General features: G+C 49.7%; 1 protein-coding gene across 1 annotated transcript in view; it reads right to left on the bottom strand.

Moving 5' to 3' along the window:
- The window catches only part of INPP5D (inositol polyphosphate-5-phosphatase D), a 153,735-nt gene extending 132,965 nt beyond the window's left edge, over positions 1 to 20,770 (bottom strand). Inside the window, exons 1-2 of the mRNA XM_061122482.1 lie at positions 20,463 to 20,770; positions 2,833 to 2,896 (exon numbers count right to left, since the gene is read on the bottom strand). Of these exons, the coding sequence (XP_060978465.1) occupies positions 2,833 to 2,896; positions 20,463 to 20,596 (198 nt within the window). The 5' untranslated portion in view covers positions 20,597 to 20,770. The remainder of the gene's footprint in view (positions 1 to 2,832; positions 2,897 to 20,462) is intronic.
- Positions 20,771 to 27,185: the final 6,415 nt, after the last annotated feature.

The raw sequence follows: 27,185 nt of genomic DNA, 5'->3' as shown, positions 1-27,185 counted from the left end.
TCAGAAAAGAATATGAGGTTTTTGCCTCAACATGAAAAGAGGAACTGGAGTTAAAATAAGCCCTGATCGGTGAGCACTGAAGCTCCGACAGCCCCGGGACTTGTTCTGACTGTGCGCGTGGTTTAACCAGCTCCTCATGAACAGCTTCTCTGATCGTCTTGTGTGCTGCTGTGTTTTGCAGGAAGGTGTATCCTCGGGAGGGGAAATGGCCCAGGCTGCCTCGGCCCCCCAGCTCCCCGTACCCTGGTTACCTGGTCTTGGTCACCAGGCGGGTCCCAGGCCCAGTGCCCGGGCTGGGGACAGATGCATCCAGCAGGGCCCAGTTCTTCTACAAGATCTGCCTGGCTGTCACCCTGGCTGAGCATAGGCCTCAGGTAATGATGCCTCATTCCCACACCACAACTCTACCTGTTGTCCGAGCCGTGGGTGGGCCCCTGCTCCAAGACAGAGGATTCCAGAGAAAGCTGTTGATGGCCAAGCCGACCAGGTTCCCTTTCGGGACTGGCAACTCAGTAGTGAGCCTGTTGGTGGGAGCAGGGCAGACCCCCCAAGAGGGGCTGAGTCCTGGCAGGTAGCGCCTGGACTGCAGGGCCCCAAGCCCTTCTGGTCCAGGCCCCAGCCTTCTCCCTCCTTGCACTGTGCATCTCCCCCAGGGCTGCCCACACTGCTTGTACGTGTTAGCCAAACTGAGTCTCTGTTCTTTTTGACCCCCGCAGCCTGGTGAGGCCCCAGGTTTGGAAGCTGCTGCAGGATCAGCAGCTGTTCCCTGGAAAACGCGATGTCACAGCACCAAGGAGTGACGGTGAGAGGGTCCAGACCTGGGTGCAACTTAAGATGGTTACAAGCCGTGAGTGCAAACTCTGTACAAGAAGCCACAGTCAGGCCTTTTCCAGCTTACGACCTAGTCATACTTAAAGTCTTCTTCCCTTTGAAGGAATAAAAGAAACCACAAGGGGAAAAAAGATCAAAAGCCCCAACTAACTTTTAACTCGAGAGTTTAAACTCCTTTCAGCAAACCACCAATCAAGGATACCAACCTCTGTGGGAAAGTTCACACAGTCCTAGACTTGGGGAAAATTCAAGGCCGTTGAGCCCCACCAGCCCACCCAGGCAGGCCTCCCCTCGGGCAGTCTTGTCCCTGACAGGTGAGGAGCCCACAAGAAGACCACCATCCCAGTGGTGGGTGGCTGCCAAGTCTTGAAAAGACCGTCTATAGTATTAGGGTACCAACATGTGTTCCTAGTGACAAGGCTAAGACATGGGGGCATCCCAGACTATCCCAAAACATTCAAACGGGTGTTCTTTAGATACCATTGCAGATGCACGTGTGTGAAGGACCAAGAAGCCAGAAGCTACGCTCAGCCTGACCAGTGTGTGTGCGCACAAGTGCACTCAGTTGTGTCCGACTCTTTGCAGCCCCATGTGCCCCAGGGACCTGCCTGTTGTCCAGTTCTGTCTGTCCCACTTCCTCCTGAGTGTGTGTTGAGTCACTTCAGCCGTGTCCGACTTTGTGCGATCCCATGCACTGGAGCCCGCCAGGCTCCTCTGTCCATGGGGATTCTCCAGGCAAGAATACTGGAGTGGGTTGCCATGCCCTTCTCCAGGGTATCTTCCCGACCCAGGGATTGAACCCAGGTTTCCTGCATTGCAGGCAGTTTCTTTACTGTCTGAGCCACCAGGGAAGCCCGTTGCATCCTTCTGCACAAAATGCATTGTTGCCTTTATCTCCGGAATCAGTGATTGCACGCCACCTCGCCCGTTCCACTTCTACTTTCTTTTCAACTAGACCCCGCAGATCCTGTCATGGCTCCCCCGTGACGTGGTGTCCTGACCCTCGTCTATCCTGGCCGCTCTGCTCAGCTTGCAGGTGGGGCACTCCTCCTGTTGGTGTCCCTCCCCAGGGGCCGGAGAGCTGAGCGTCACTCCTCTGCCCCCACCAGCGAGAGCATGGCTTCCTTTATTCGGCCCACCGCCCTGCTGGCTTGGGGCAACCAGATAAAAAGAGCTCCCCTGGCCTCTGCATCTCCGTGGTCGTGCACTGTGATCACACAACACCCGTGGGGCTTGTCACACAAACCGTACAGAGGGTAGTTTTCCGGGACTTGCCACACCTGGTATGTCCTTCTTTAACCTTTTTTACCCCTTCTCTCTCTCCTTTTTTTTTTTTTTTTTTTTTTTTGGCCAAGTTGCACAGCTTGTGCTTTCAGGATCTTAGTTCCCTGACCAAGTATGGAACTCGGGTCCGCAGCAATGAAAGTGCCAAGTCCCAACCACTGGACCACGAGGGAACTCCCTCTTTAACCTTTATTATGCGGGTTTTATGTGTTCGGACTTTCCATGGGGAAATCAGATGTCATGATGCCTTTGACAGAACAGGTCTCTATGAGTTGAAAGGTATTATTTCCTGCTCATCCTTAGGGCCATCTTCTAGCCCTTCAAAACCTACGGTCTACTGTCCTGCAAGCTCCCTCTCTTCTCTCCTTCATGGCCCACTTACTCTCACCCATTCGAACACATCGAAGAAAAGAATCAACAACCACAGTCACTTTTCCTTTGCATCTGAGCATCCTTCTTCCCGATATTTCCCCTTCACACCCACGAACACAGACAGCGTCTGTGGCACCTGCTCCATCATGGCCCGGAGCAGGTCCCTTTGCAGGGTCACGCTTTGCCCGCTGAGCAACCCCAGCCAGGGTCCTCTAGGAGAAAGACAGACTCAGGCAAGCCCCACATCTAGGCTGCCTGGGACATCTGGTTTCTTCCCTTCTTTCTCTTTTGCTGCCAGTATAGGCTCCAGTCAAGGTCACATTTCGAGGTTTCTGAAAGACTTACCTGAACAGTGAATTTATCGTCTTCATTGGGCAGAATCCTGTAAGTGTAAACACAGTTCCGGTACCTGAAACAGACCAAGTGCTGAGTTAGAACCTATACATTCCTTTTTCTGGACTTCTAGTGGTCTTGCACAGAGGCACTGCCTGCCCCCTCCCGCCTCACCCCCCAGCACTCAAGGAGCCTCAGGGGAAGGGGGTGAGTCCCTGGGATGTGGTTTACTTTGGTGCTTGACATCTGTGTGGGTTGATCTAAAGGGGCCCTCCATCTGCTGTCCTGTTGGCCAAACAAAATGGAGCCAGAGTGGGTGTTTCAAGAAGGAATGAGACCCCAGTGGGGTTGATCACAGTTGGAGATGCCAAGTGGGAGGTTGGCACAGCCATAGAGGGGTTGTGCTGGCCAGGGTGAGGCTCACGCAGCTCTGGGTGGAAGTCCCCCACCCTCTGTGGCTGCTTCCCCAGGAGACTTTGCCCCACGGGTTCATTCTCCCGAAGGCCGTCCATGATTCCTTCAGAAACCTGGATTTTCCCAGATGCCTTAGGGTGAGCCTCAGGGTAGCTTCTAACACAGAAGTGCAAGGAATCCCAGATTCTCTTTCTAGTGGCTCAGCCCTCCTCTGGTCCAGAGGACTGCGATGTGGGAAGGCAGGGGAGTCACTTTTTACTTTCCTAAAAGCATTGAGAGGAAGGGGGGCTGTTCAGGTCTGAGCATGTGGGAAAGGGGCCCTTGGTGGGTGGCCCAGCTGGGGCAGCCAGCCTGCAGACAGCCTGGTGGCAGTTGGCATCCGTGGAGTTCCCCTGGCTTGGTTGCTGAGGCCATAGGCATAAGGAATTTGGGGGCCACCAGTTGGGTCTTACACTTTCAGTTGAAATGGCTGTTCTATCCTCCCACCCATAATCTCCCACCCCCTTTTCCCCCACATGGGATTCTCATGGACCCTGAAAACTTGCCCACCCCTCTAGACCCCCAGGCGGCTCCACACTGGCTCACAGAGGCTCATGTTGTTTCCATGATCGAAGTGATGCTTCAGTACAAAGCGGTCATTCATTTAACCCCTCCTGTGTGCCCAGAACACAACACTTATGTGTTATTGTTTAACTAGATTTTGAAGTTATACACTAGTTAAAAAAAAGTAAGACCACTCAGAAAGATACAAAATGAAAAAAAATAAATACATCCTTCCCCAGTACTCTGAATTCTTTGGAGTTCCTACTCCTTGTTGTAAATCATTTCAGAACGTTGCAACATACATGTAAATTGATGCATATCTTTTAAATGCAAATAGTATCATATTATATACCTTGTTCTGGAATTTTCTGCTTTTCACCAAAAGAAAAAAAAATTAGCCATCTGTCCAAGTCATGTTCCAGCCCGTGACCAGCTCATCATTTATTTGACTAGACTGTGATGATGAACAGGTAGGTTGTATGTGTGTGTGTGTGTGTGTGTGTGTGTGTGTGTGTGTGTGTGAGAGAGAGAGAGAGAGAGACAGAGAGAGAGTCACTCAGTTGTGTCCAGCTCTTGTGACCCTATGGACTGTAGCCTACCAGGCTCCTCTGTCCGTGGAATTCTCCAGGCAAGAATATTGGAATGGGTAGCCATTCCCCTCTGCAGGCGATTTTCCCCTACCCAGGGATCAAACCTGGGGCTCCTGCACTGCAGGCAGATTCTTCACTGTCTAAGCCACCAAGGAAGCCTGGACAGGTAGTTATTTGGGGCTTTTCACTACTATAAATAGTGCTGCAGTGAACACCTCTATTCTGACCTCTTGTGTACATTGGTGAATCCTCAGTAAAATCCTTTAGTTTCCCCCTCAGTAAAAAAGGGAGAATAATAACACAGCATCAACTTTTTGTGTAAGTTGAGCATTTAGACTAGTGCTCAAAACACACTAAACTACAAGCGCTGCCATCCGTGAGTGGTTGTGGATATATCTCTAGAAGGAGGACGGCCAGGCTGAAGGTTGCAGGCACTTTATGTTTTGATAGAGACTAACACTGCCTTCCAATGAAGTCATCACATTGTGTCTCCTACTAACCTGTCTCCTACCAACTGGATATGAAAGTGTATATTTACCCGCACCCTGCCAACTGGATGTTATCAGACATTTTAATCTTTTGCAAATTTGAGAGATGATGGCTGGCTTTAATTTGCCTTCCTTTATGAGCAAGGTTGAACGTGTTCTCATAAGTTTTGCTATTTGTGCTTCTTTTTCTGTGAATTCCTTTTCATGTCTTTGGCTCGCTTTTTTTTAAATTCATCTTTTGCTTATTTATTCATAAGATTTTGATATATGCTACAATATATTTTGGAGTTATTTATTTTTAACACTGTTTATTGATGTTTTTCTTCTTAGCTGTATAGAGGTTTTATAATTTTATGTGGTCCATCTTACAATGTTTAATGCCTTTTGAAACAATGAATGCTAAAAGAAAGTTTTGGAGAATGTTTAGGGTGATTTCACTTCCACGTGTCTCTTCATTTCGCATAGGAAAATTTCCTCTCTTCCTCTGATCCCTTTTATTCCCATCTCTCCCATTCCTGTCCTGTCTCCAGATCCTGAACTGACACCACAATTGGCTTATTTCAGAGATGGCCAGGATGAAGCTCTAATTCAGCATCACCCCACCTCCCAGAGATGTCCCCAGGGAAATGGGGAACCATCCCAGACCCCCACCTCACTCCCCCCATGCCCACCTGCTGCAGCCTCAACCCCATTTGTAGAGCCAACCAGGCACACGCCCCAGACAGTTGGAAGCCTGTTCTGCTCTTATCTTTCACAGCGTGTTCTCATGACACTTCCTCCTGTAGATATGCAAATAGGGCCAGGGCAGAGAACCGTCTCTTATTTGGCTGAGGGCAGCTAATTTATGGAAGAGGTGGAACAGGCCCCAAATATCAGCTTGTAAGAAGAAAGAAAGAACACAGAGTCACCAAGAGGGGTACACATTAAAAGCACAGAAGAGAACTTGATTCAGTGAATCAAGTGTGGCAGACAAGACTCTATGGCTTTTTCAAAGGTGTTCTAGAAACACTGAAACAGCTCCGTGTTACTCAAATGGATCAGAATCAAAAGCTATTACAGCAGAAGATACTTTGCCCTTAGATAGTTAACATTCAGCATCTCCTATGCATGGGGGTAGCGGGGGGAGCATACGTCATCCCTGGGACTGAATCAGTGGTCTTCAAGGAAAAGCATGAGCATCACCACCACCACCAACCCTCTGCCATGCACACCCCCTGGAGAGCAGTTGGTCCAAACTGGCTGCCACTGGGGGCTCTGCAAAGAGGTGGAAGTGGCCACTCCTCAGCCTCCCATACTCATCAGCAGCTGCACTTCACCCTGGTCCCATACACTTGGCATGTACATATATGTGCATGTGCACACGCATAGACAGATACATAACATACTAATATACATATGTTGTTGTTTAGTTGCTAAGTCGTCTCTGACTCTTTGTGACCCTATGGACTGATCCTGTCAAGCTCCTCTGTCCACAGGATTCTCCAGGCAAGAATACTGGAGTGGGTTGCCATGCTCTCCTCCAGGGGATCTTCCTGACCCAGGGATTGAACCCATGTCTCCTGCAGCTGCTGCATTGCAGGTGGATTCTCTACTGCTGAGCCACCAGGGAAGCCCACACAAACACATATACATCCACAGAATCTTACATACAGAGTGTTTACAGTGAAGATTCCACAAGTAAATCTCCTTTGACAACCACTGCCCTGGAACATAATCCAGACAACGTGCTCATTGGGGACCATGGGTCCTATTTAGCCCTTTCTCACCTCTCTATAGTGATCTAGTAACAATTTAGGGGAAGGGAGAGTTAGCTCAAATGGTAAAGTACTCACTTGGCCCATGAAGGGTACCGGGATTGATGTAGTTACAATTTAGGGCGCTAACCCTGGTCTTCAGTTGCTACTCCTTCCAGGGTCTGGGCCACATTTCAAAGCAAGCGTGTTAGGAATATTCCCATCAGAGACCCAGGCTGGGATGACGCTGGACTGGCCCAGCCTCCTGCATATGGGATCACTCTATTCTCGGAGGCGGTGGTGCTCACAGCAAATTTTCCATGCAACTCCCAACAGTCGTTGGGTGACTACAGGTGCCTACACTGTTCTCAGCAGGAGATGCTTCCCCCTGGGAAGGCATTTTCAGGTCACAGTTTGGGAAGTTTAACTCAAATGTAAGAGGATAAGCAAGTGGCAATAGGAAGAAACTACTTCGTGGCATTTTATTTATTCTTTCAGATTAATGTTACTATTTCTGTGTGACTATTCCTAGCTAAATAACCACTGAGAACATGCCCAGAAGCATCTTTAACTGTGGTGAGAGAGAGAGAAATCAAATTCTGAAATTTGAGAACCTCATTAGTGTCTGTCTCACTGGGCCGATCAGCTTAGCATGTTCCCGAGTTGTTTAAAAAACTCCTTTGTAACTCAATATCCTTCAGTTCTAATTTCTAATTGTATGTGTTTTCTCTTTTTTTCCTTGCTTGAGTGTTGCAGACATCTGGATGAGAGAGGATGGGAGAACAAGGATTGGAAGCTCTACATTCAAAAAAGCCACTTGAGTCCAATGTAGAAATTAGAGAAAATGTGTGTACACCCTACGAACCAAGGGTGCTCACTGTCCATTACCCAAAGCTCAAAGAATCCCAGTCAAAGAGAGTGAGGAAAAGAGGACATCGGTTCAGAAGAGAGACAGCAGGAGGAGGCACCTGAGGTGGCCAGGAGAGAGGTGAGGTGAGTGTAGCTGGGGGCCTGCAGCACACCCTACCCCAGCATTCTGGGGGGGAGGCCTTGCCTGAGACCCCCAGGAGGAAGCCCACCTATCCGTGCACCACACCACCCCTGCATCACTCAACCTAATCAGGTGAATCTCAGATCAGGGGACTCCCTCTCCCATCCCTGCTGATGCTTTATCTTTGGGAAGAAGAGTTGGGCAGAACCCAACCCAGTGTCTAAAAAAAATAATCGGATCCAATTTTTTCCTGACAGTTCTTTGCTGGAAAAGAAAAATCACCGGATCTATCAAAAACAGCGCCAGTCAAAAGGAGGGGGTACCATTTTTCTAAGAACTCAAAGATGATGTCTCCATGTTACATAGAAGCACTGCAAAAAAGATAAAAAGAAAATACACTCTGGAGAAGTCTGACTTGTGAGCTCAGTAAGATTTAAGAGACAATTGCTTCTCTGAAACTGGAGAAATCCATTGTGAAAACTGAGCAACAGGAAATAAAAAACTGGTCAGAAGTGAAAAACCTAGAGTTCTACAGTCAGCATTAAACACCAAGAGAGAGGCAGTGAATAGCAGCTTTGTGTTCTGGAGAACTTTAACAAGGAAGAAGATAAATCTGAGAAAGTCAGTCAGTACAGGAGGAGAAGGAAGATGAGAAATACAGAGGACACAGTTCTGTCCTCCAACATAAATACAGTAAGGGTTCCTGAACTCACAAGTAGCTTTCTTTTTTTAATTTTTTTTTTTTAGCTTTCTAATATAAAAAGAAAAAGCAGAACAGGTAAGTAAATCTAAGCACGTATGACTTTAAATTCAGAAAACTCAATGGACAACCCTCTTTTTATAAAGTATTTTTTTATGTGAACCATTGTTTAAGTTTTTATTGAATTTGTGACAATATTGTTTCTGTTTTATGCTTTGGTATTTTGGCTGCAAGACATGTGGGATCTTAGCTACCCGAACAGGGATTGAACCTGCACCCCCTGCTTTGGGAGGAGAAGTCTTAGCCATTGCACTTCCAGGGAAGTCCCAGAACAGCCTTCTGACAAACAGAATAGCAAAAAGAAAACAATGCAGATGACCTGGACATGGTTCTTGCACCCTCTCCTCCATCCCTCAACAGACCCACTCTCTCCTTCACCCACCCTGTGTCCAGCAGGCTGGCCTGTCGTGGGCAACGTCACCAATGTTAAGCGAATGGGAGGCGCGGGCAGGGTGAGAGGACGGTGAGATAGGGGCATCTGTCCCCCTGACCCAGCCCCTCGACCTGCAGCAGACCAGCAGTGGCTGAATTCCTCCACAGGAGGCCCTGAGCCTCAGGACCAGCAGTGGGAATGTCTTCCCAGGGTTGCCCGCCCAGGTTACTCCACCATCTTTATGCCTAGCACCCCTTTGATTATGCCATCTATTTCCTGTTGGGATCCTGGCTAACACAACTAGTAAGCAAAACCAGTAGTGAGTAACAGAGGATAGCAACAGCAATAAAACGGGAACCTTAAAATTACAGAAAACCATGCATAATTGTATGCCAGGAAATTTGAAAATGTCAACAAATTTTTTTTACTAAAAGACATATATAACTTAGCAGAAGTAACACGAAAACAACAAGGTCCAGTTGTAGAGGATGGGGAACCATAGTCAATATCCTGTGATAAACCGTAACGGAAAAGAATATGGATTTATGTATAACTGAATCACTTTGCTGTACTGCAGAAATTAACACAACATTTAAATCAACTACAATAAAGTAAACTTTTAAAAAAAGTTGCATGAGAAGAAATAGAAATCAAGAAAGAATCAATAAAAAAAAAAAGAAAATGAACTATCTCTATAGATGGCTCTGAGGAAAAGCACCTTTGCCAATTTTTTTTTCTATTTGAAAAAATCAGGTAATGATTATGCTTCATAAATGTTTCTGTGGTCAAAATCATATAAAATCAATTTCACTTATGAACAAAGATGCAAAAGTTCTAAATGAAATTCTGAGTATAATAAAGTCATCCATCGTAATCAAGAACAGTCCATTCTAATCATGCCAAAAAAAAAATGGTTCACATATTAGGAAATCTATAAAATCAAACTCTTTACCAGTTAATGAAATACAAGACACAGCTTAATCATCTCAATATATATTAAAAGGCATTTGATAAAAGTTAATACTCAGTTCTTCAAAACTCTTCATAAAACTAGGAAAAGACAGCTTCTTCTTTGACATGCCAAAAAAAAAAAAAAAAAACCTCACAACTAGCTATTATCCACGGCTAATTACGTGCCCGATACTGCATTAAGTCCTTCCCAGGTAGCACCAGGTTTGATACTCATAGTACTTCTGTTTGAGGTAGATATTTTCTCTTCTCAATATCCTCCACTGTAATATCTTAGAAATATCAGCCACTGCAATAAAATATGAACTCTGAATAAGAGTTACAAGTATTTGGAAAGTAGGCCACAAAATGATTATAATTCATGTATGCTTTGATTATTTAGCAAGAAAATCCAAGAGCAGCAAATGAAAATAATTTTTAACAACGAGGAGTAAAGTGATAGAATAAAAGTGAATTTATAAAATCGACTTCTCTGTGCGTTACCAGTTATTCCAAAAGGGTAACTGCAGAAGAAAAGGTATTCACAACAGTAGCAAAGTAATAAAATAATCAAAAGTAATCATACTAACAAATATGTAGGACCTGTGAAGAAAATTACCAAGTTAAAAATAATAGCAATAGCTGTATTTATTATTAAGACTGAAAAATACTAAAATGTCCACTTGTACAAGTTGTGTTATGGATTTCATGAAATTACAATCAAAGTGCCAATAGTGGACTTCCGTGGTGGACCAGGGAAGTGGTTAAGAATCCGTCTGCCAATGCAGGGCACATAGTTCGATCCCTGGGTTGGGAAGATTCCGCATGCTGTGGGGCAACTAAGCTGCAACTACTGAGCTCACATGCACTAGAACTCAAACTCCTCAACAAGAGAAGGCAATGAGAAGTCTGCACACCGCAACTATAGGGGACCCCCACTCACTGCAACTAGAGAAAGCCCGCATGCAGCAGTGAAAGCCCTCTGCGCAGCCAAAAATAAATAAATTTTTTTTAAAGTCACACTAGTATTTTTTCCAACTTGTCAAAATTATTATCTGGTTCATCTGGAAGAATACTTAAAAAGAACAGATATGCAAATCCTAAAGTAAAATAGTTTATAAAACAGTGGTAAGGCATTCAGTGTGAACTTGGTGTGAGAAAAGCAGACAGACATGGACCAGGCTAAACAGGCAAAAAAGAGATATGGAAGACTTGATACATGGTAAGAGAGAAGCCACGAAGAGCAAGGAATAAGTTATTCAGTGAGAGGTTTCAAGAAAGATGGTTACTTGAGAAAAATACCTATAAATCTTTGTCTTACACCATTCATTAATTTCAAAGAGATTAAAGTGTTCAGTGTAAAACAGTAACAGCAAAACAGAAAAGCCTACATTTTCTCCATATGCTTTTGCCAAATACTGTGCTAAGCACGTGATACACACTTTTCATCCAGTCCATCCAACAACACTACATGGGTATTCTTATCCCTGATTTTCAGATGAGGAGACCGAGGCCCCATAGCATTAGACAATCTACCAGAGCTTGGAAAGGCAGAGTGACCTCTTAGCCTGAGCCTATTAGCTCTAAAGGCCCTGCCCCCCACAGGAAGAAAAAGAAGCAAAATTCCCGGGTGCAGAAGGACTCTACATTGGAAAACAAAGGGAAAAAAGTCACAAAAGAGCAAGATTGATAGACTTTACAAAAACTTACAGTCTCTGAATGTGGTGGGGGGGGGGGGGCATGTCATGAAGTTTAAAGGCAACTACAGCGAAAATATTTGCAACAAATGTGATATAAGGAATTCATGCAAAGAGGTGCTAACAGAAAAACTACAGTTTCAAAGGAAAAAAGGCAAAGAGAGAATGAAGCAGACCATCCACAAGAGAGAAATGACGAAAGTCAATAATCCAAACAAGTTTATCCCGACTGTAATCAAGCAATGCAAATCAAAATGAATGGAAATTAGCTACCTTTCACCTTGTAATTCAATATATTTTAAAAATGAAAATATTCAGTAAAGGGAGGCTGGAATGAGGTGGGTGCTCTTTGGCACTGCTTACCAGAACATAAATTATAACAAGATTTCTGGAAAGTAATTTGTCTTTTCCATTAAGAGCCTTAAAAATATTATCCTTTGATCCAGTAATTCCTCTGGAAATCTATCATCAGAAATATCAGATATTTGCACAAAGACCTTCATCACTGTCATATTTAAAATAGCAAAACACTGTTAGTAACTTAAATGTCTGACGATAGAAGAGTAGTCCATAAATTATGGTGCATTGTGTAATAGAATTTGTGCATCTATTAAATATGATATTTAGGACAAAATGTTAACTAAATGAGAAAATGCTAATGTTGCTAGAAAATGCAGACTAAAATTACATGGTATTAGGCATATATTAATATAATATAGAGCTTATGGAACTTAAAGAGGTATGTATGTATCTACCTATGTATAGACATATCTATCTATCTAAATATATATAGAGAGAATATAAATGAGAAAATATAGCAACAAATTAATGGTATTTGTGTTAGTCTCTCATCTCAGTGATTGGGTGATTATTTTCTTCCTTAACACCTTGAATGCTATATGTTTTACTTAATACTGTATTTTTTAAGTTAACTTGAAAAAACGTGGGAGGAGAAGGGGACGACAGAGGATGAGATGGTTGGATGGCATCACTGACTTAATGGACATGAGTTTGAGCAAACTTGGGAGATGGTGATGGACAGGGAGGCCTGGCATGTTGTGGTCCATGGGGTGGCAAAGAGTCGGACACAACTGAGTGACTGAACTGAACTGAACTGCAAAATCACCGCCCTGTTTATCAGAGGGTCTATTTCTACACTGGCCCTGACACACGGGATGCCCAGCAAGACTCTCCCCTCCGGAGGACAGGTTTCTAGTTGGCGAGGGAAGGGCTGGACCAGCTGATCCTTTGGTGTCATTTACAGTAAGTAATCGAACCCAAATAGTCTGGGTCCTGGTACTTGGAAACACAACACTTTTCTCAATAATGGGACAAAGGGACTGTGATATCAGCAGGAGAGAGAGGAGGGAGCCGGTCCACAGAGCTGCCCGGGGGCCTGGCCTGCAGGGCTGTGGACACTCAGGCCTCCTCATCCGCTGCTGGGCTTCCTTGGAGCCTGCGGACTCTAGATCCCTCAGTCTCTCCCTCCCGTGTTGGCAGTTAATCACTCTTAAGGTGGCCTCCGCGTCTCGCCTTTCTCTTCCTTCTCCCAGCTTCAAGCAGCGCTTCTTCCCGGGCCCCGGGGCCCCAGACCTCTCTCTCTCAGCCCTCCAGGCGCTCGCCGGGCCCGCGCCCCACAGCCGCCGGCCAGTCGTGCGTCACCCGCCGCGTCCTCTTCCGGCCTCATGTCTCTGAGCGCTTCCTCTGAGGAGGCCCCACACGACAGCCCAGTGCCTCCCGGAGGCTCCCGCGGCCTCCAGGAAGCCCCAGGAGTGACGCCCAGCCACCGCCCCGCCTCTCCTCCTGCTGCGGGGCGCTCCTCACAGAGGGGCCTCCCCGCCCTGCCTCTGAGACGTCGCTCCTCACTCGGCAGCTCTAAAAACTCACGGCCAAGAGTCTCTCATACAGAGTGAAGTTACGTCCGAAGGAGAAAGATACAGTACGTCAATGGCGTATAGCCGGCGTCTAGAAAACCAGGAAGGATGAACCTACTGACAGAGAAGAAATGGAGACGCAGGTGTGGAGACTGGGCTGGTGGCCACGGCGTGGGGGAGGAGAGGGTGGGACCGGCGGAGAAAGGTGCATTGACACCCGTACACCATCGTGTGTAAAGTAGATAACCAGCAGGAAGCCGCTGCACAACGCAGGGAGGCCCGCCTGGCACTCCGTGACGACCTAGAGGCGTGGAGAGGGAGGGGAGGGAGGCTCGAGAGGAAGGGGATGTATGTATATAATTATGACTCATTCCCGTTGGTGTACGGCGGAGACCACAACAGCGTTTCACAGCAATTATCCTCCAATTCAAAAAAAAGAAAAGGAACAGCCCGTGTTCAGCGGGTGCTGACTGTGTATGCTTGTCGTCCACAGTCTCCCGTTTTATCCTCTCGATAATCCAGCGACAACAACGGAAAGACAAATCGCCCCATTTTTGACATGGGCAAAAGATACAAACAGACGTTTCTTCAAAGAAGGTATGCAGGTGGCCAAGGAGCAGAGGAGAAGAGGCTCAACAACATTCATCGTTAGAGAGATGCCAACCCAAGTCACAATAAGAGGCTACTTCACACCCACTAGGACGGCCATTACCAAAACGATAATAAGTGTACCTGCGGGTGTGGAAAAACTAGACCCTGCTGATGGGAATGAAACAGTACCACTACTGTAGAAAAGGTGGACAGTTCCACAAAAAGTAAAACGAAATTACCACATGACCCAGCAGTTCCACCCAAGACAGTTGAAAACACACGTGCATAAAAAAACTTGAACTTAAATGACCACAGCAGCATCATTTGTAATAGCACAAAAGGAAGAGCAACCCAAATGCCTGTCAACTGATGAACAGCTAAATAAAATGTGACCTTTTGATAAAATGGACTATTATTTTTCCATGAAAACGAATGATTCATACTACAACATGGAGAAATCTTGGAAGCATTATGCCAGGTGAGAAAAGTCAGATACGAAAGGCCACATATTGTGTGATTCTATTCCTATGAAATTATCCAAAACAGGCAAATGGTCAGAGACAGAAATTAAGTCAATCAGTAGTTGCCACAGTTTGGGAGGGATGGAAACAGGAAGTGACTCCTAAGAGGTTCAGGTTTTTTAGGAAGGGGAGGGGTGATGAAAATGTTCTGGTGTTAGATGGTGGCGATAGCATCACTGACTCGATGGACATGTGTTTGAGCAAGCTCGGGGAGTTGGTGATGGACAGGGAGGCCTGGCATGCTGCAGTCCATGGGTTTGCAAAGAGTTGGACAGGACTGAGCAACTGAACTGAACTGAACTGAACTGATGGTTTTACAACATTATGAATGCACTACACACCACTGAATGGTACACTGATTCTACAGGGTGTGAGCTTTACTGCAATAAAATAATTAAGCCAATGAGTGGGCATTTCCCCAGGGAGGACGCTGGGTGGGTACAGGGAGGTTAGCATCTCACAAGGCTAGAACTCACATGGGGCCCAGCCAACCGCAGAGGGCTTGCCCCTAAGGACTTCATCACATGACCTGAATTAGCGAGGGAAGAGCCTCCATCGCTGGGGCAGGGAGGAAGCCCTAGAGCACCACCTCTCCTGGCCATGCTGGGGCTCACAGTCCAGGAGATGGGACCACTCAACGGAGAAGCTCCAAAGTCTGTGCACAGGTGACTCTCACCTGTCAGGTAGACAGGTGCTCAGTCTCCTCAGTCGTGTTTGACTCTTTGAGACCCTACAGACTGTAGCCCACCAGGCTCTGTCCATGGATTCTCCAGGCAAGAATGCTGGAGTGGGTTGCCATGCTCTCCTCCGGGGGACCTTCCAGACCCAGGGATCGAACTTGGGTCACCTGCACTGCAGCCTGATTCTTTACTGCCAAGCCACTAGGGAAAAACACACCAAAGCCAAGCCTCCCCTGGTCCCGGAAAAATTGCTCCAGGGCAGTAGGCTAGGGCACAGAGAACCTGGAGACACTCGACTTGACTATGGGTTTTCCAAGTCACTGCACAAAGAAAGTACCAGGAACCTGTTAGGTGGAGAGGCCTCCCCAGGCACATCACTCCCTCTTGGTCCTGCTCGCAGAAGGACTGCTCAGAATAGTGGTCCCCGGACAACTAGTCAGCAAGCTGGACAGTCTCTTACACAAACCAGCTTTTAGGAGCCATGGTCCTCTGGCTCTGACTACTGTCTGTGCCAGCATCTCTCACCCTTTGTCAATACCAGATAGGAAAAACATTCTTTTCCTTTGCATGTACACAAAAGTAATTCATGAGCAGTATTTGTCATTGTCGTTGTTTAGCTGCTAAGTTGTGTCCGACTCTTTGTGACCCCACGAACTGCAGCACGCAAGACTTCCCTGTCCTTCACTATCTCCTTCACTCATGTTCATGGAGTCGGTGATGCCATCCAACCATCTCATCTGCTGTTGCCCCCTTCCCCTCCTGCCCTCAGTCTTTCCCAGCATCTGGGATCAGCATAAACTTTCCTAAACTTTGAAAGTGGGTTGGAGGAAGGAGGATTACATCAGACCCATTCACACCTTAGTAAATGGCTTTACACCTGTCCAGGACAGTCCTGCCCCACGCCCCTGCCAAGTCCCTTCTCTGCGCTACATCACGAGGGGTCTGCCTTCCAGGCCTCCTCTGACTCTACACACACCCAGACTTGCTGGCGTCTCTCTCTTTCTCTCTCCCAGGAACAGTAAGTTCAAGTCCTGGTCCTGCCATCATTAGTACTGTGAACATACAGCATGTTACCTAACTTCTCTGGGTCTCAGTTTCTGCATCTGTAAAGTGGGGATAATAACCACACTTCCTCCGAAGGCCAATATGGACAGTGAGTGAGATAGTGTGTGCAAAGAGCTTAGCATGACAGAACCTGACATGCAGGTTGTCTTCTGCTATTAATTTTAGACAGAATGCATCAGTATCCACCTTCAGTTTGCAGAGCAAGGCTGCAATGGTATGGCCTGCCATACCTCAAGGAGACATAACCTTCTTACTAATAAGTAGAATGCTTTGTCAGAGGGCACTTTTGGTGACAAAATGTCCTTCTAGGGCTTCTTTGTCTTTCTGGCCGTGCTTACAAGGCTACCAAGTCCAGGCTACCTTGTACTATCCCTGGGAAGGCAGCTGTGACCTTTGCCTGGGCAGCTTGTGGTTGGCCAGGTGCTGAGGGAAACCCAGACCATGTCCTCGCTGCAGCTGGTCAGGCCAGACATTGGTTTCAGAGTCACGGGTAGCACATGCCTGCCCCTGCCCCTGGGAGGAAAGCCAACTCTCTCCCGTGTGGTTTAGTGGGAACACCACTGGACCAGGCAGCTCCATCCTGCATGGTGGCTGATGGACCCAGAATATATAGGCTTCCTCCTGGGGGCTGGGCTGCTCTTACAGAGATGGCAGTGTATCTCTGACTCTTCTGGGCCATTGTTCTAGTTCAACCCGCCCAGCCAGGGCAAGGAGAGCCTAGCCCCAGCTGACCCGTGACCCCACACGTTGACAGACCCGAATCCCCAAAGGTGTACCTCTTCTCTGCAGCAGAAGGCACGTGGCAGGAGTGCTGGCCCCACGTGGAAGCACAGTCCTGGCAGGAGAGGAGGGCACAAGCTTGACAGGCCCTTAGCATCCTTTGTACAACAGGGGCAGGATGGTCCCCTCAGGGAGCTCCCCCTGACCTCCCTAGTCTGCTGGTGGGTTCGAGTGGGGCCAGGGGAGTGTGACATAGGCCCTACCCAGAAGACCCACTGCCCCTTGCCATCTCAAGCCCCTTGCTGCAAGAAGGCAGAGCTGGAGTCTGTCCATGGGGTCAGCTGCCTGGGGTCCTCCCCTCCAGCTCTCTGCACCCTGAAATGGGCCTCAGGGTCCCCCTAAAGCAAGGTTTTCTGAGTTGTGGAGGAACAGGAGGTAGGGCTGACCTCCCAAGAGGAAGTGCAGGTTTGCTAGGCCCGGGGGCGAACGGGCACCTGTGGGTCACATGGGCCAATGTCAATCGTAGCTTTGTCTTCTGGCGTCTCCCTCACCCCCTCCTTAGTTCCATTTAAATAGGCAAATCCTGTCCTCTTTCTCCAGCAAGCAGCCCCCTCCCGAGGAAGCTGCCCTCAGGTCCTGGAGCTCCAAGCATCTCAATCTAAACCGGTGTAGGAAGCCCCCTACCGCCCCCTTCTCTCAACTGGAGGGGCTGGGAACATGCTCGAGCCACTGGAGTCCAGGCAGGGCAGGTCTGGGCACCCGGGGCCCGAGGTCTTTTCCCGTATAGATTTTTCCAGCATAGGAGGGCCAGTCTTGAAGGCTTCCTTCTGCTTCCTTGCTCAGTTTGGAGCAGGGTCACTAAAAGGCCTTGACCCCATGGCTGGCTTACCTGGGGTCCTGCTCTCTCAGCAACTCCCAGAGAGAAGCTGAGGGTATCGACTGATGCCTGGGAAACTCAGGCTTGTGGAACCCCACTGGGGTGCCCCTCACTGGCCGAGGACCAAGAGCACAAGGTTTTCACCAGTCCCAGGAAGAGAGAAAGCTAAGGATGGGGTAGGAGGGTGGGGGGCTGTTTTTCAGGAAGTCAAACCTGTGTGATTTAAAGGACTGGCTTTTTGATTTTTTCTGTTTTGTTTTTTAAGAGCACGTTCTTCTTGCCTTTTCGGTGGCATTAAAGGATACTTCCATGAAATCAGCAGCTGAGAGGCGGCAGTTAGATGTCACTTAGCTAGGTTTTCGTTTTTAAATCTCCTTAATTGGCAACACTAAAGGTGGTAGCAAAAGGAGGTCTCCCAGGGTTTTGGAAAGTTTGGGGTTCCTGCCCCTGCAGGAAGCGTGACATCCCCCCCAACAGAGCCAAGGGGAGAAGGGAGCCCCCGGGCCTGGGGTTAGTGCCTGGCCTCACTGCTGGGCTCCCTGGGGAGGGCTCCAAGCCCTGCTGTCTGGAGCTAAAGGAGCCTTGGGGCTGGGAGACTGACAAGAAGCCCAGCCCTGGACTCAGAGGATGGTGGATATGGGGTGGGGTGTGGGCCACGGATACCCTTCCGAAGAGGCAGACCCTGTTCAGTTGCCAAGGCTCCGAGAGTAACTCAGCACCGGGGAGGGGAGGGGAGAGAAGGAGACGCAAGAGAGAGGAACGAATACTGCAAACCCTCTGGGATCTCAGTTTGGCACCAGCCAGCCCGGCAGTGTGGGGGGCTCCCCTGTGGCTCCGACGGTTAAGAATCCGCCTGCAAAGCAGGAGACCCGGGTTCGATCCCTGGGTCAGAAGGATCCCCTGGAAAAGGGCATGGCAACCCACTCCAGTTTTCTTGCCTGGGAAATCCCAGAGGAGCCTGACGGGCTATCCAGTCCATGGGGTTGCAAACAGTCAGATACCACTGAGCAAGTAACACACACACACACAGCGGGGCGGTGTGGACAAAGGCCTCAAGCTCTCTGAGGTTGCCCACTTGCCAAGTCAGGGGCGGCGGGACTAGAGGTTTCATGGCTTCTCCCAGCTCTGGCTCTGGCTGTCACAAGGCTCCCAGTTTGGAGTCAGAGACCCACCTTCCAGTCTGTAGCCTAAGCCTGACCACAGCTCCTGGTCAAGGGGCTGCTGTGAAGGTTAGTGAGCTGGAGCCTGGAAGCTCCCGAGATCTCCCGGGGAGGGGAAGGGCTCCACGTGGGCTGAGGGGAGGCAGATGAGGATGTCCCCACTGTTTCTCCGCCTGGGTTGATGGGTCCCCACAGGGGCTGTGCCTGTGGGGAAGACTGGGTCTGCTTCCCTTCCTCCCAGGTGTGAGAACTGGGGGCTCAGGAAGCCGGCCTTGGGAGGGTAAGGCTCTGATGCAGTCAGACCTCAGGCCAGGAGGCCAGCTGAAAGCCTGGGTTACTTTCTAAACACTCCCAGTTCATCCTGGTAAACACCCTGCCTTCTCTCGCTGCCACTGGAACCCAGGCTCACACCGGCTTGACAGGCACAAGACTAGGGTGGCAGCAGTCTGTCTGGGTGCAGCCCCTGGGGACGGACAGTGTTGACTTTGTCCTTACTCAGTTAACCCGTCTGAGCCTCAATTTCCTCATCTGCAAAAGCGGCCAGCAAAAGGACCTGCACTTCGGATTGTCGCGAGGTTGAAATAGGTTGACGCACAGACAAATGCTCAAACTCAACAAGCTCCAAATAAGGACCGTGGTCCATGACCCATTTCCCCTCCTGCATGGATAGCGGTAGGGTCTGCCTGCTCAGAGGGACCCTTCTGCAAGCCCAGGGGTGCTACCTGAGAGGTGCAGGTGAACACGCCCTTCCCCCATCACACCCGAGGCCCCAGCGGGCATGGTTAGACCGCAGGGCGGCAGAGTGCAGAGCCACGGGCCTCCCTCAGACGTAGGTGGAGAAGGGTGTTTCAAAAAGGAACCTTCAGCAAGTGGCCGGTTCCCCAGTTTGGGGACAACTGGCTCATTCAGCAACATCCCAGAGCCGGGGGCGGGGGGGCAGTCGATGGTGGCCAAGAGGCCTCAAAAGGTGGGGACACAGCTGAGGGCCAAGGACGGGTGAGAAGTGGCTCCTGCTGTTGGTAACGTGACTTCCTCTGCTCCCAGGGCCCCAGATACAGCTTCTGATCCTTTCTTGAGTGACTCCCCATGTTCACGGCTCCCCAGACAACAGCTTCCTCCAAAGACCCATACCCTGGCACAGGAAGGGTTCCCTCTTGCCACTTCCGTTCTTCCAGGAGGGTTTCCCAGCTGGGCATCTTTGACCAACACCTGAACTGACCCAGCTGCTTTCTAACACTCCCACCACCACGGAGCCCAGAGTTTCCACCCAGCTCTCAGGGCCTGGATACCCCCTCCTCCTCTTGGCCCCTGGAACCTCTAGGAAGCCCCTGGTTCTGCTGCTTGCTGGTTGCTGGGGTGTGCGGCCCAGGCCCCAGGCTAGTCCATGGGGGGTCCTGCTCTCAAAACCCCAACTCCAAGGCTGACCAGGTCCCCCAGCGGGCCTCAGCCAGACCCACCAACAAACCAGGGGAGCGTGCACGGTCGCTGGACACAAAAACAACCCCATCCCAGGGCAGGGGCCCTGACACGCCCCGAGCCAGCTTGCCCTGTGCCCAAGCGGCACCTCCATCACCTCCATAGCCAGGCCGGGCCGGGGTGGGCAGGTCGGGTACTCACAGCACACAGAGCGCGTAGGCCCGGGAGATGGACTCGCTGGCACGCACGAGGAAGCTCCCGTCCTTGCCCGTCCTGGAGAGCAGCTCTTCTGCCTTGGAGCGGGTGATGTTGCCATGGTTCCAGCAGGGGACCATGGTGGGTGCGGGTCTCCCCGGGGCCAGGCCTGGCGGCCTCACCACTGGACCGGACACCGAGCCGACAGGGGAGCTGGGCCCTCCTGCGCCGTGACCCCCCGTGGGTTCCCTCTCAGTCGCCCCAGCTGCTGCTGCTGCTGCCACCCGCTCACTGACTGACTTCCTGTTTCAGGCTCTCGGCGAGGGAAAGGAAGCTGAGCTGCAGAGAACTTCCTCATTGCAGAGCCCAAGCAAGACAGTCCTCCACCTCCCCCCTCACGGCCTGCTGCCCCTCCCTCTCACCACCCCCCCGCCCCACACCCCGCCCGCGCCCCCCACCCCCGGCTCCTTCCTTTAATGGGTCTCGGTCCCTGGCATGGAGAATATCAGCTCGAGTCCTCCTGGGGGAATCTCTCAGCTCCTCTGGCGTCAGGAGGCTCAGGGCCAGCCTCTGAAGGAGTGAGGCCCAAGCATTGTCCATTCTGAGGCCCGTGACCCAATGCCGCGCGTGGGGTGGCCACGCTCTGGACATCCACCCCAGCCCTCTGCCCTACCCTGAGCTTTCCACCTTCCTGTCTACTCCCTCTGACATGCCCATGGGCCAGAGGCTCACAGGGCTGGGCTTCTCAACTGGGGCTGAGGCCTGCACCCCCACCCCCTGCCGAGGGGGGTACCAGCCGAGCCCCCCTACTCATACCGAGACACACAGGGCCACCTGGGCACCATTCAGCTCCTGGGAGCTGGGAAGACCTTGGGCAACACCACCCGTGGGCTCCCTGGGGACAGCTCTGTGACACTTTATATCCATCATGGGGGCCGGCAGTTATATGGGAGCCCATGGCAACCCTTTTCCAGGGCAGCACATCCTGATCCCAGTGGCCCAGCTTAGGGACGGAGCTGGGAGGGCTCTTGGGACATGGACCTTTTGCAGGGTGACACCTCTGGATCTTTCTGGGACACCTGGGACACTCACACATGCCCCCCCCACCCCCGGGGAAAGTTGGCCACCTGGCAAGGATGGCGTTCCTTCCTGAGTCCCACGTCTCAGGTAGAGTTGGAGTTGGAGGTGGAGGTGGCCAGGCATGGTTGCCTTGGTCCACAGCTCAAAGGTGGGGGGTGGGGCACTGCCTTTGAGGAGGTGGGGCCTACCACCCAGGATCAGTAGGTACCCTGCTTGGACCCCAGACAGGGAGCCCTCAGTGCTCAGGTCAGTGCCCCAGGGTGAAGAGGCAGGTGCCGGCCTGTTGCAAAAGACCCCCGGTCCTGTGTCGGCCCTCAGCCAGCCCCCCAACATTGACAGAAGAAGCCGTGTCCAGGCAGCTGGGCCAGGCAAGCCTCCACTCAAATCTGGTCCTCTGCGTCCAAGCTGCAGGAGCTGGCTGGTTCCTTCTCCCTCTCGGCCTTGGTTTCCTCTTCTCTGCCTGAAGGAGAGCAGCCCCAGAGGAGCTCACATGTGCCCTGCAACAGTTGATTCTGAAAAGCAAAACTAACTGCTCTGATTCTTGAATCCTGAATCCTGGACCCGGCTTGCCTCCTGCCTGAGGGAAGAGTGGAGGGGTGCGGGGGGCGGGGAGGAGATGGTCAACTCAGGCCTGAGGAGGGGGAAACTGGGCCCATTAAAGGGGCCCCATGGGGTGGGCTGCCCCCCCTGTGGGGTCATCGCCGGGGTCCTCTCCAGCAGGGGTATGGTCAAGGCGTGGCTGTCCTCCGGCAGGCCTTCTTGGCTTCTAAGGGCAGTTCCTTTTGGAAACCTAGCCCAGCGAACTCCCTGGTCCCCGCATTCACCTTCTCAAAGCCAGTTCCTCCTCGAAGCCAGTTCCTCCCCCAGCTGCTCTGAGCTTCCCCTTCCCTACCACTGCCCCCTCCCTCCCCCGCACCAATGCCCCCTCCCTGCTTCTCTGAACCCAGGGAAGAAACTCCCAAGCCTTCAGAAAGCCCATATCAAGGCTGAGCTAGGTATGGGGCCACCGAGTTGGGGCTAAGAGACTTGCTCCTGGGATGCTCCCACCATACACTTCCCAGCCTTCTCCTCGTTCCCCTGCTGAGCTCCATCAGCTTCCTTCCTCGAAGCCCCCAGGTCGCTTCAGGGTCCTTCAGGAGGATCCACCCACAGTGCTGGCCCCGTAGCACCTTGACCAGCTTATCCACAGAGACCCACCCTCTAGCACATCCAAGACCCTTCCACTTACATCAATCTCCCCTAACACTCCTTCCCACCCGCCATGCCTCACCTCTGTTCCCACTGAGTCCCATCGTTCAGCAGGGTCGGGGTGGCCAGTGGGACTGTCCCTGCCATTTGGTCCAGTGTGGTTTCCCTTTGACACACACCACGCATATAAGACAGACACAACATATACAAGACACACACAGCACATACAGGACACACACAGCACACACAAGACACACACATGTCATCCATGTTCCCCTAATTTTTAAAGTCCATCCTATCCTGTCATGTCCTCCTGAGAAACCTGTATGCAGGCCAAGAAGCAACAGTTAGAACTGGACATGGAACAACAGATTGGTTCCAAACTGGGAAAGGAGTATGTCAAGGCTGAATATTATCATGCTGTTTATTTAACTTGTATGCAGAGTACATCACGTGAAATGTCGTGCTGGATGAAGCACAAGCTGGAATCAAGATTGCCAGGAGAAATATCAATAACCTCAGATATGCAGATGATACCACCCTTATGGCAGAAAGTGAAGACGAACTAAAGAGCGTCTTGATGAAAGTGAAAGAGGAGAGTGAAAAAGTTGGCTTAAAGTTCAACATTCAGAAAACTAAGATCATGGCATCTGGTCCCATCACTTCATGGCAAATAGATGGGGAAACAATGGAAACAATGAGAGACTTTATTTTTTTGAGCTCCAAAATCACTGCAGATGGTGACTGCAGCCATGAAATTAAAAGACACTTTCTCCTTGGAAGAAAAGCTCCGACCAACCTAGACAGTATATTACAAAGCAGAGACATTACTTTGCCAACAAAGGTGTGTCTGGCAAAGCTATGGTTTTTCCATGAGTCATGTATAGATGTGAAAGTTGGACTATAAAGAAGGCTGAGCACCGAAGAATTGATGCTTTTGAACTGTGGTGCTGGAGAAGACTCTTGAGAGTCCCTTGGACAGTGAGGAGATCCAACCAGTCCATCGTAAAGGAAATCAGTCCTGAATATTCATTGGAAGGGCTGGTGCTGAAGCTGAAGCTCCAATACTTTGGCCACCTGGTGCAAAGAACCAACTCATTGGAAAAGACCCTGATGCTGAGAAAGATTGAAGGTGGGAGGAGAAGGGGAGGACAGAGGATGAGATGGTTGAATGGCATCACCGACTTGATGGACATGAGTTTGAGTAAACTCCAGGAGTTGGTGATGGACAGAGAAGCCTGTCGTGCTGCAGTCCATGGGGTCGCAAAGAATTGGACACGGCTGAGCTACTGAACTGAACTGAACTGATCCTGTCATGGCAGTCTGAAGGCAGGTTGGAAAAGAATTTCCTGACATAGAGCATTTCAGAAGGGAGTGAGTTTATTATGAACAGAGAGCAGAGAAAATGTGGGCGCTGTGAGCACAGCAGGCCAACCTCCTGACAGACCAGGGAGAGCTGACAATTTTCGTGGGTTAGTAGCCAATTTTTATAGCCTCAAGACAAAGAAAATTCCTGCTGGAAGGTTGGCGTTAGGTGATTGGTTAGGGCATTCTATGGTGATCACTGAGGTGGGCGTTTTTGCCTAATTTGGAGTGAGGAAGCCTGCTGGTGATGATCAGGTCGGCGGGAGGGGGGGGGCAGGGGCTTTGGGGAACATTTACAAAGGGACTCAGTCATTTTCAGAGGGGATCTTGGTTCTGGGCTCCACTTCTGTGGCCTTGGGGCAGGGCTCCACACATCCCGTCTTCACTTCCTTCCCAACCCAATTACCCAAACTGTCTCACACTGTCAGCTTCCTTGTCCGCCAGCCCTTCTGCCCCTGACGTTCAGAAAACCCCAGCTTCTAGATCAGAAATGCCCTTATGGTGAATGGGGCTTCAGTAAATATTTTCTTCTGCAGGACCCCTGTCTACATATAAACAATTTCATTAAAACTTGTCTTTTAAAATTCAGGGACCCATGTAAGGTAGGGATTTCTCAATGACAGTTTAGAATAATGGACAGAGAGGAGATAATTATGTATGTTCCGGGTCCAATTGGCACCCTAGAAGAGTCTTTGTGATGTCTTTCTCTTCCTGCTCAGGTGCTGTTTTTTATTGTCAAATGCATCTGGCTGATTTTATATCCCATCCAGCAAGAGGAGGGGAGCAGGGCTGCTATTATTCACAGTCTGGTGGCATTCAGAACCTGTTCATAAAAACATAGGCAAAACACTCTCTGACATAAACCACAGCAGGATCTTCTATGACCCACCTCCCAGAATATTGGAAATAAAAGCAAGAATAAACAAATGGGACCTAATTAAAATTAAAAGCTTCTGCACAACAAAGGAAACTATAAGCAAAGTGAAAAGACAACCTTCAGAATGGGAGAAAATAATAGCAAATGAAGCAACAGACAAAGAATTAGTCTAAAAAATATACAAGCAACTCCTGCAGCTCAATTCCAGAAAAATAAAAGACCCAATCAAAAAGTGGGCCAAAGAACTAAAGAGACATTTCTCCAAAGAAGACATACAGATGGCTAACAAACATATGAAAAGATGCTCAACATCACTCATTATCAGAGAAATGCAAATCAAAACCACATGAGGTACCATTACACGCCAGTCAGAATGGCTGCTATCAAAAAGTCTACAAGCAATAAATGCTGGAAAGGATGTGGAGAAAAGGGAACCCTCTTACACTGTTGGTGGGAATGCAAACTAGTACAGCCACTATGGAGAACAGTGTGGAGGTTCCCTAAAAAACTGGAAATAGAACTGCCACATGACCCAGCAGTCCCGCTGCTAGGCATACACACTGAGGAAACCAGAATTGAAAGAGACACGTGTACCCCAATGTTCATTGCAGCACTGTTTATAATAGCCAGGACATGGAAGCAACCCAGATGCCCATCAGCAGACAAATGGATAAGAAAGCTGTGGTACATATACACCATGGAATATTACTCAGCCATTAAAAAAGAATACATTTGAATCAGTACTAATGAGGTGGATGAAACTGGAGCCTGTTATACAGAGTGAAGTAAACCAGAAAGGAAAACACCAGTACAGTATACTAACGCATATATATGGAATTTAGAAAGATGGTAACGATAACCCTGTATGTGAGACAGCAAGAGAGACACAGATGTATTGAACAGTCTTTTGGACTCTGTGGGAGAGGGCGAGGGCGGGATGATATGGGAGAATGGCATTGAAACATGTAAATTATCATATGTGAAACGAATCGCCAGTCCAGGTTGGATGCATGATACAGGATGCTCGGGGCTGGTGCACTGGGATGACCCAGAGGGATGGGATGGGGAGGGAGTTGGGAGGGGGGTTCAGGATGGGGAACACATGTACCCCCATGGCGGATTCAAGTCAATGTATGGCAAAACCAATACAATGTTGTAAAGTAAAATAAATAAATAATTTAAAAAAAGAATCTGTTCATTTTGAGACTCTCCTGCCTCTGCATTTTCTAACCCTGTTCTTTTATGTCATTACTCGTGGCACTGCTTCATCCATTGTGCTGCCTGTGAATACTGGCTTCCAGGGGTCCCCTCTGAGGTTGTTCTTTTGCTTGCTTGGTACCCACAGATCTTACCTAGAGCATGCCAGGAAATGCTAACAAGAAAGGAGGCAAGATGGCAGAGTAGGAAGCCTCTGCCTCTCTCTCTCTCTCTCTCACTTTCTGTGTGTCCCTGTCTCTCTCTTTCTCCTTCCTTCCTCATCATCCCTCTCCCCTTCCCTTCCTCCCTCCCTCTCCCTCCACTCCTTTCCTTCCTCCCCTCTCCTCTCCCCACTTCCCCACCTCCCCCCTCCCTCCCTCCACCCATGAACCCTGAGCCCACCTCCACCCGTGGTCACACCAAAATTAACCTTCTTACAGAGCAACTATCTAAAGAGTAGCAGGACAGATTTCCCACAGCTGAAGATGTAAAGAAGGGACCACGATGAGATGAGCAGGAAGGGCAGAGACGCAGCAGAGTTGAGATCCACACCCCCTGGGGTTGGCAGCCCCAAATGGGATGACTATCACAACCACAGGCATCCTCCCCAAGGAGTAAGGCGTCTGACCCTTACATCAGTCTCCTCAGCCCAAGGGTCCTACACCAGGATGACAAGCCCCTAGCATGTCCAGTTTTGAAAGCCAAGCAGGGCTTATGTTCAGGACAGCCAGAGGGCTTTAGGAACCAGAGACTCTGCTCTTCAAAGACACGCACAAGATGATGTAACAACAACATCTTACACATTCTGAGACCCAGTACAGAGGCGGTAGTTTGAAAGGACCCTGATAGATCAAATGTATTTGCTGACCTTGGAGAGGCTCCCAGAGTGGGTGCAAGGCAACTGGGACTCCCCTTGGGGACAGGGACACAGGTAGTGTCCATTTGGGGGAGCTTGTTCTACCCCAATAACACCAGCACTGGCAGGTGCCATTTTGGAGTCTTCCCTCTAGCGTATCAGTGTT

This window comes from Dama dama, chromosome 20, assembly GCF_033118175.1.
Source record: "Dama dama isolate Ldn47 chromosome 20, ASM3311817v1, whole genome shotgun sequence".
Classification (NCBI taxonomy): domain Eukaryota; kingdom Metazoa; phylum Chordata; class Mammalia; order Artiodactyla; family Cervidae; genus Dama; species Dama dama.
The sequence above is the reverse complement of the archived record's forward strand: the minus strand, read 5'-3'. Positions and strand labels throughout refer to the sequence as shown.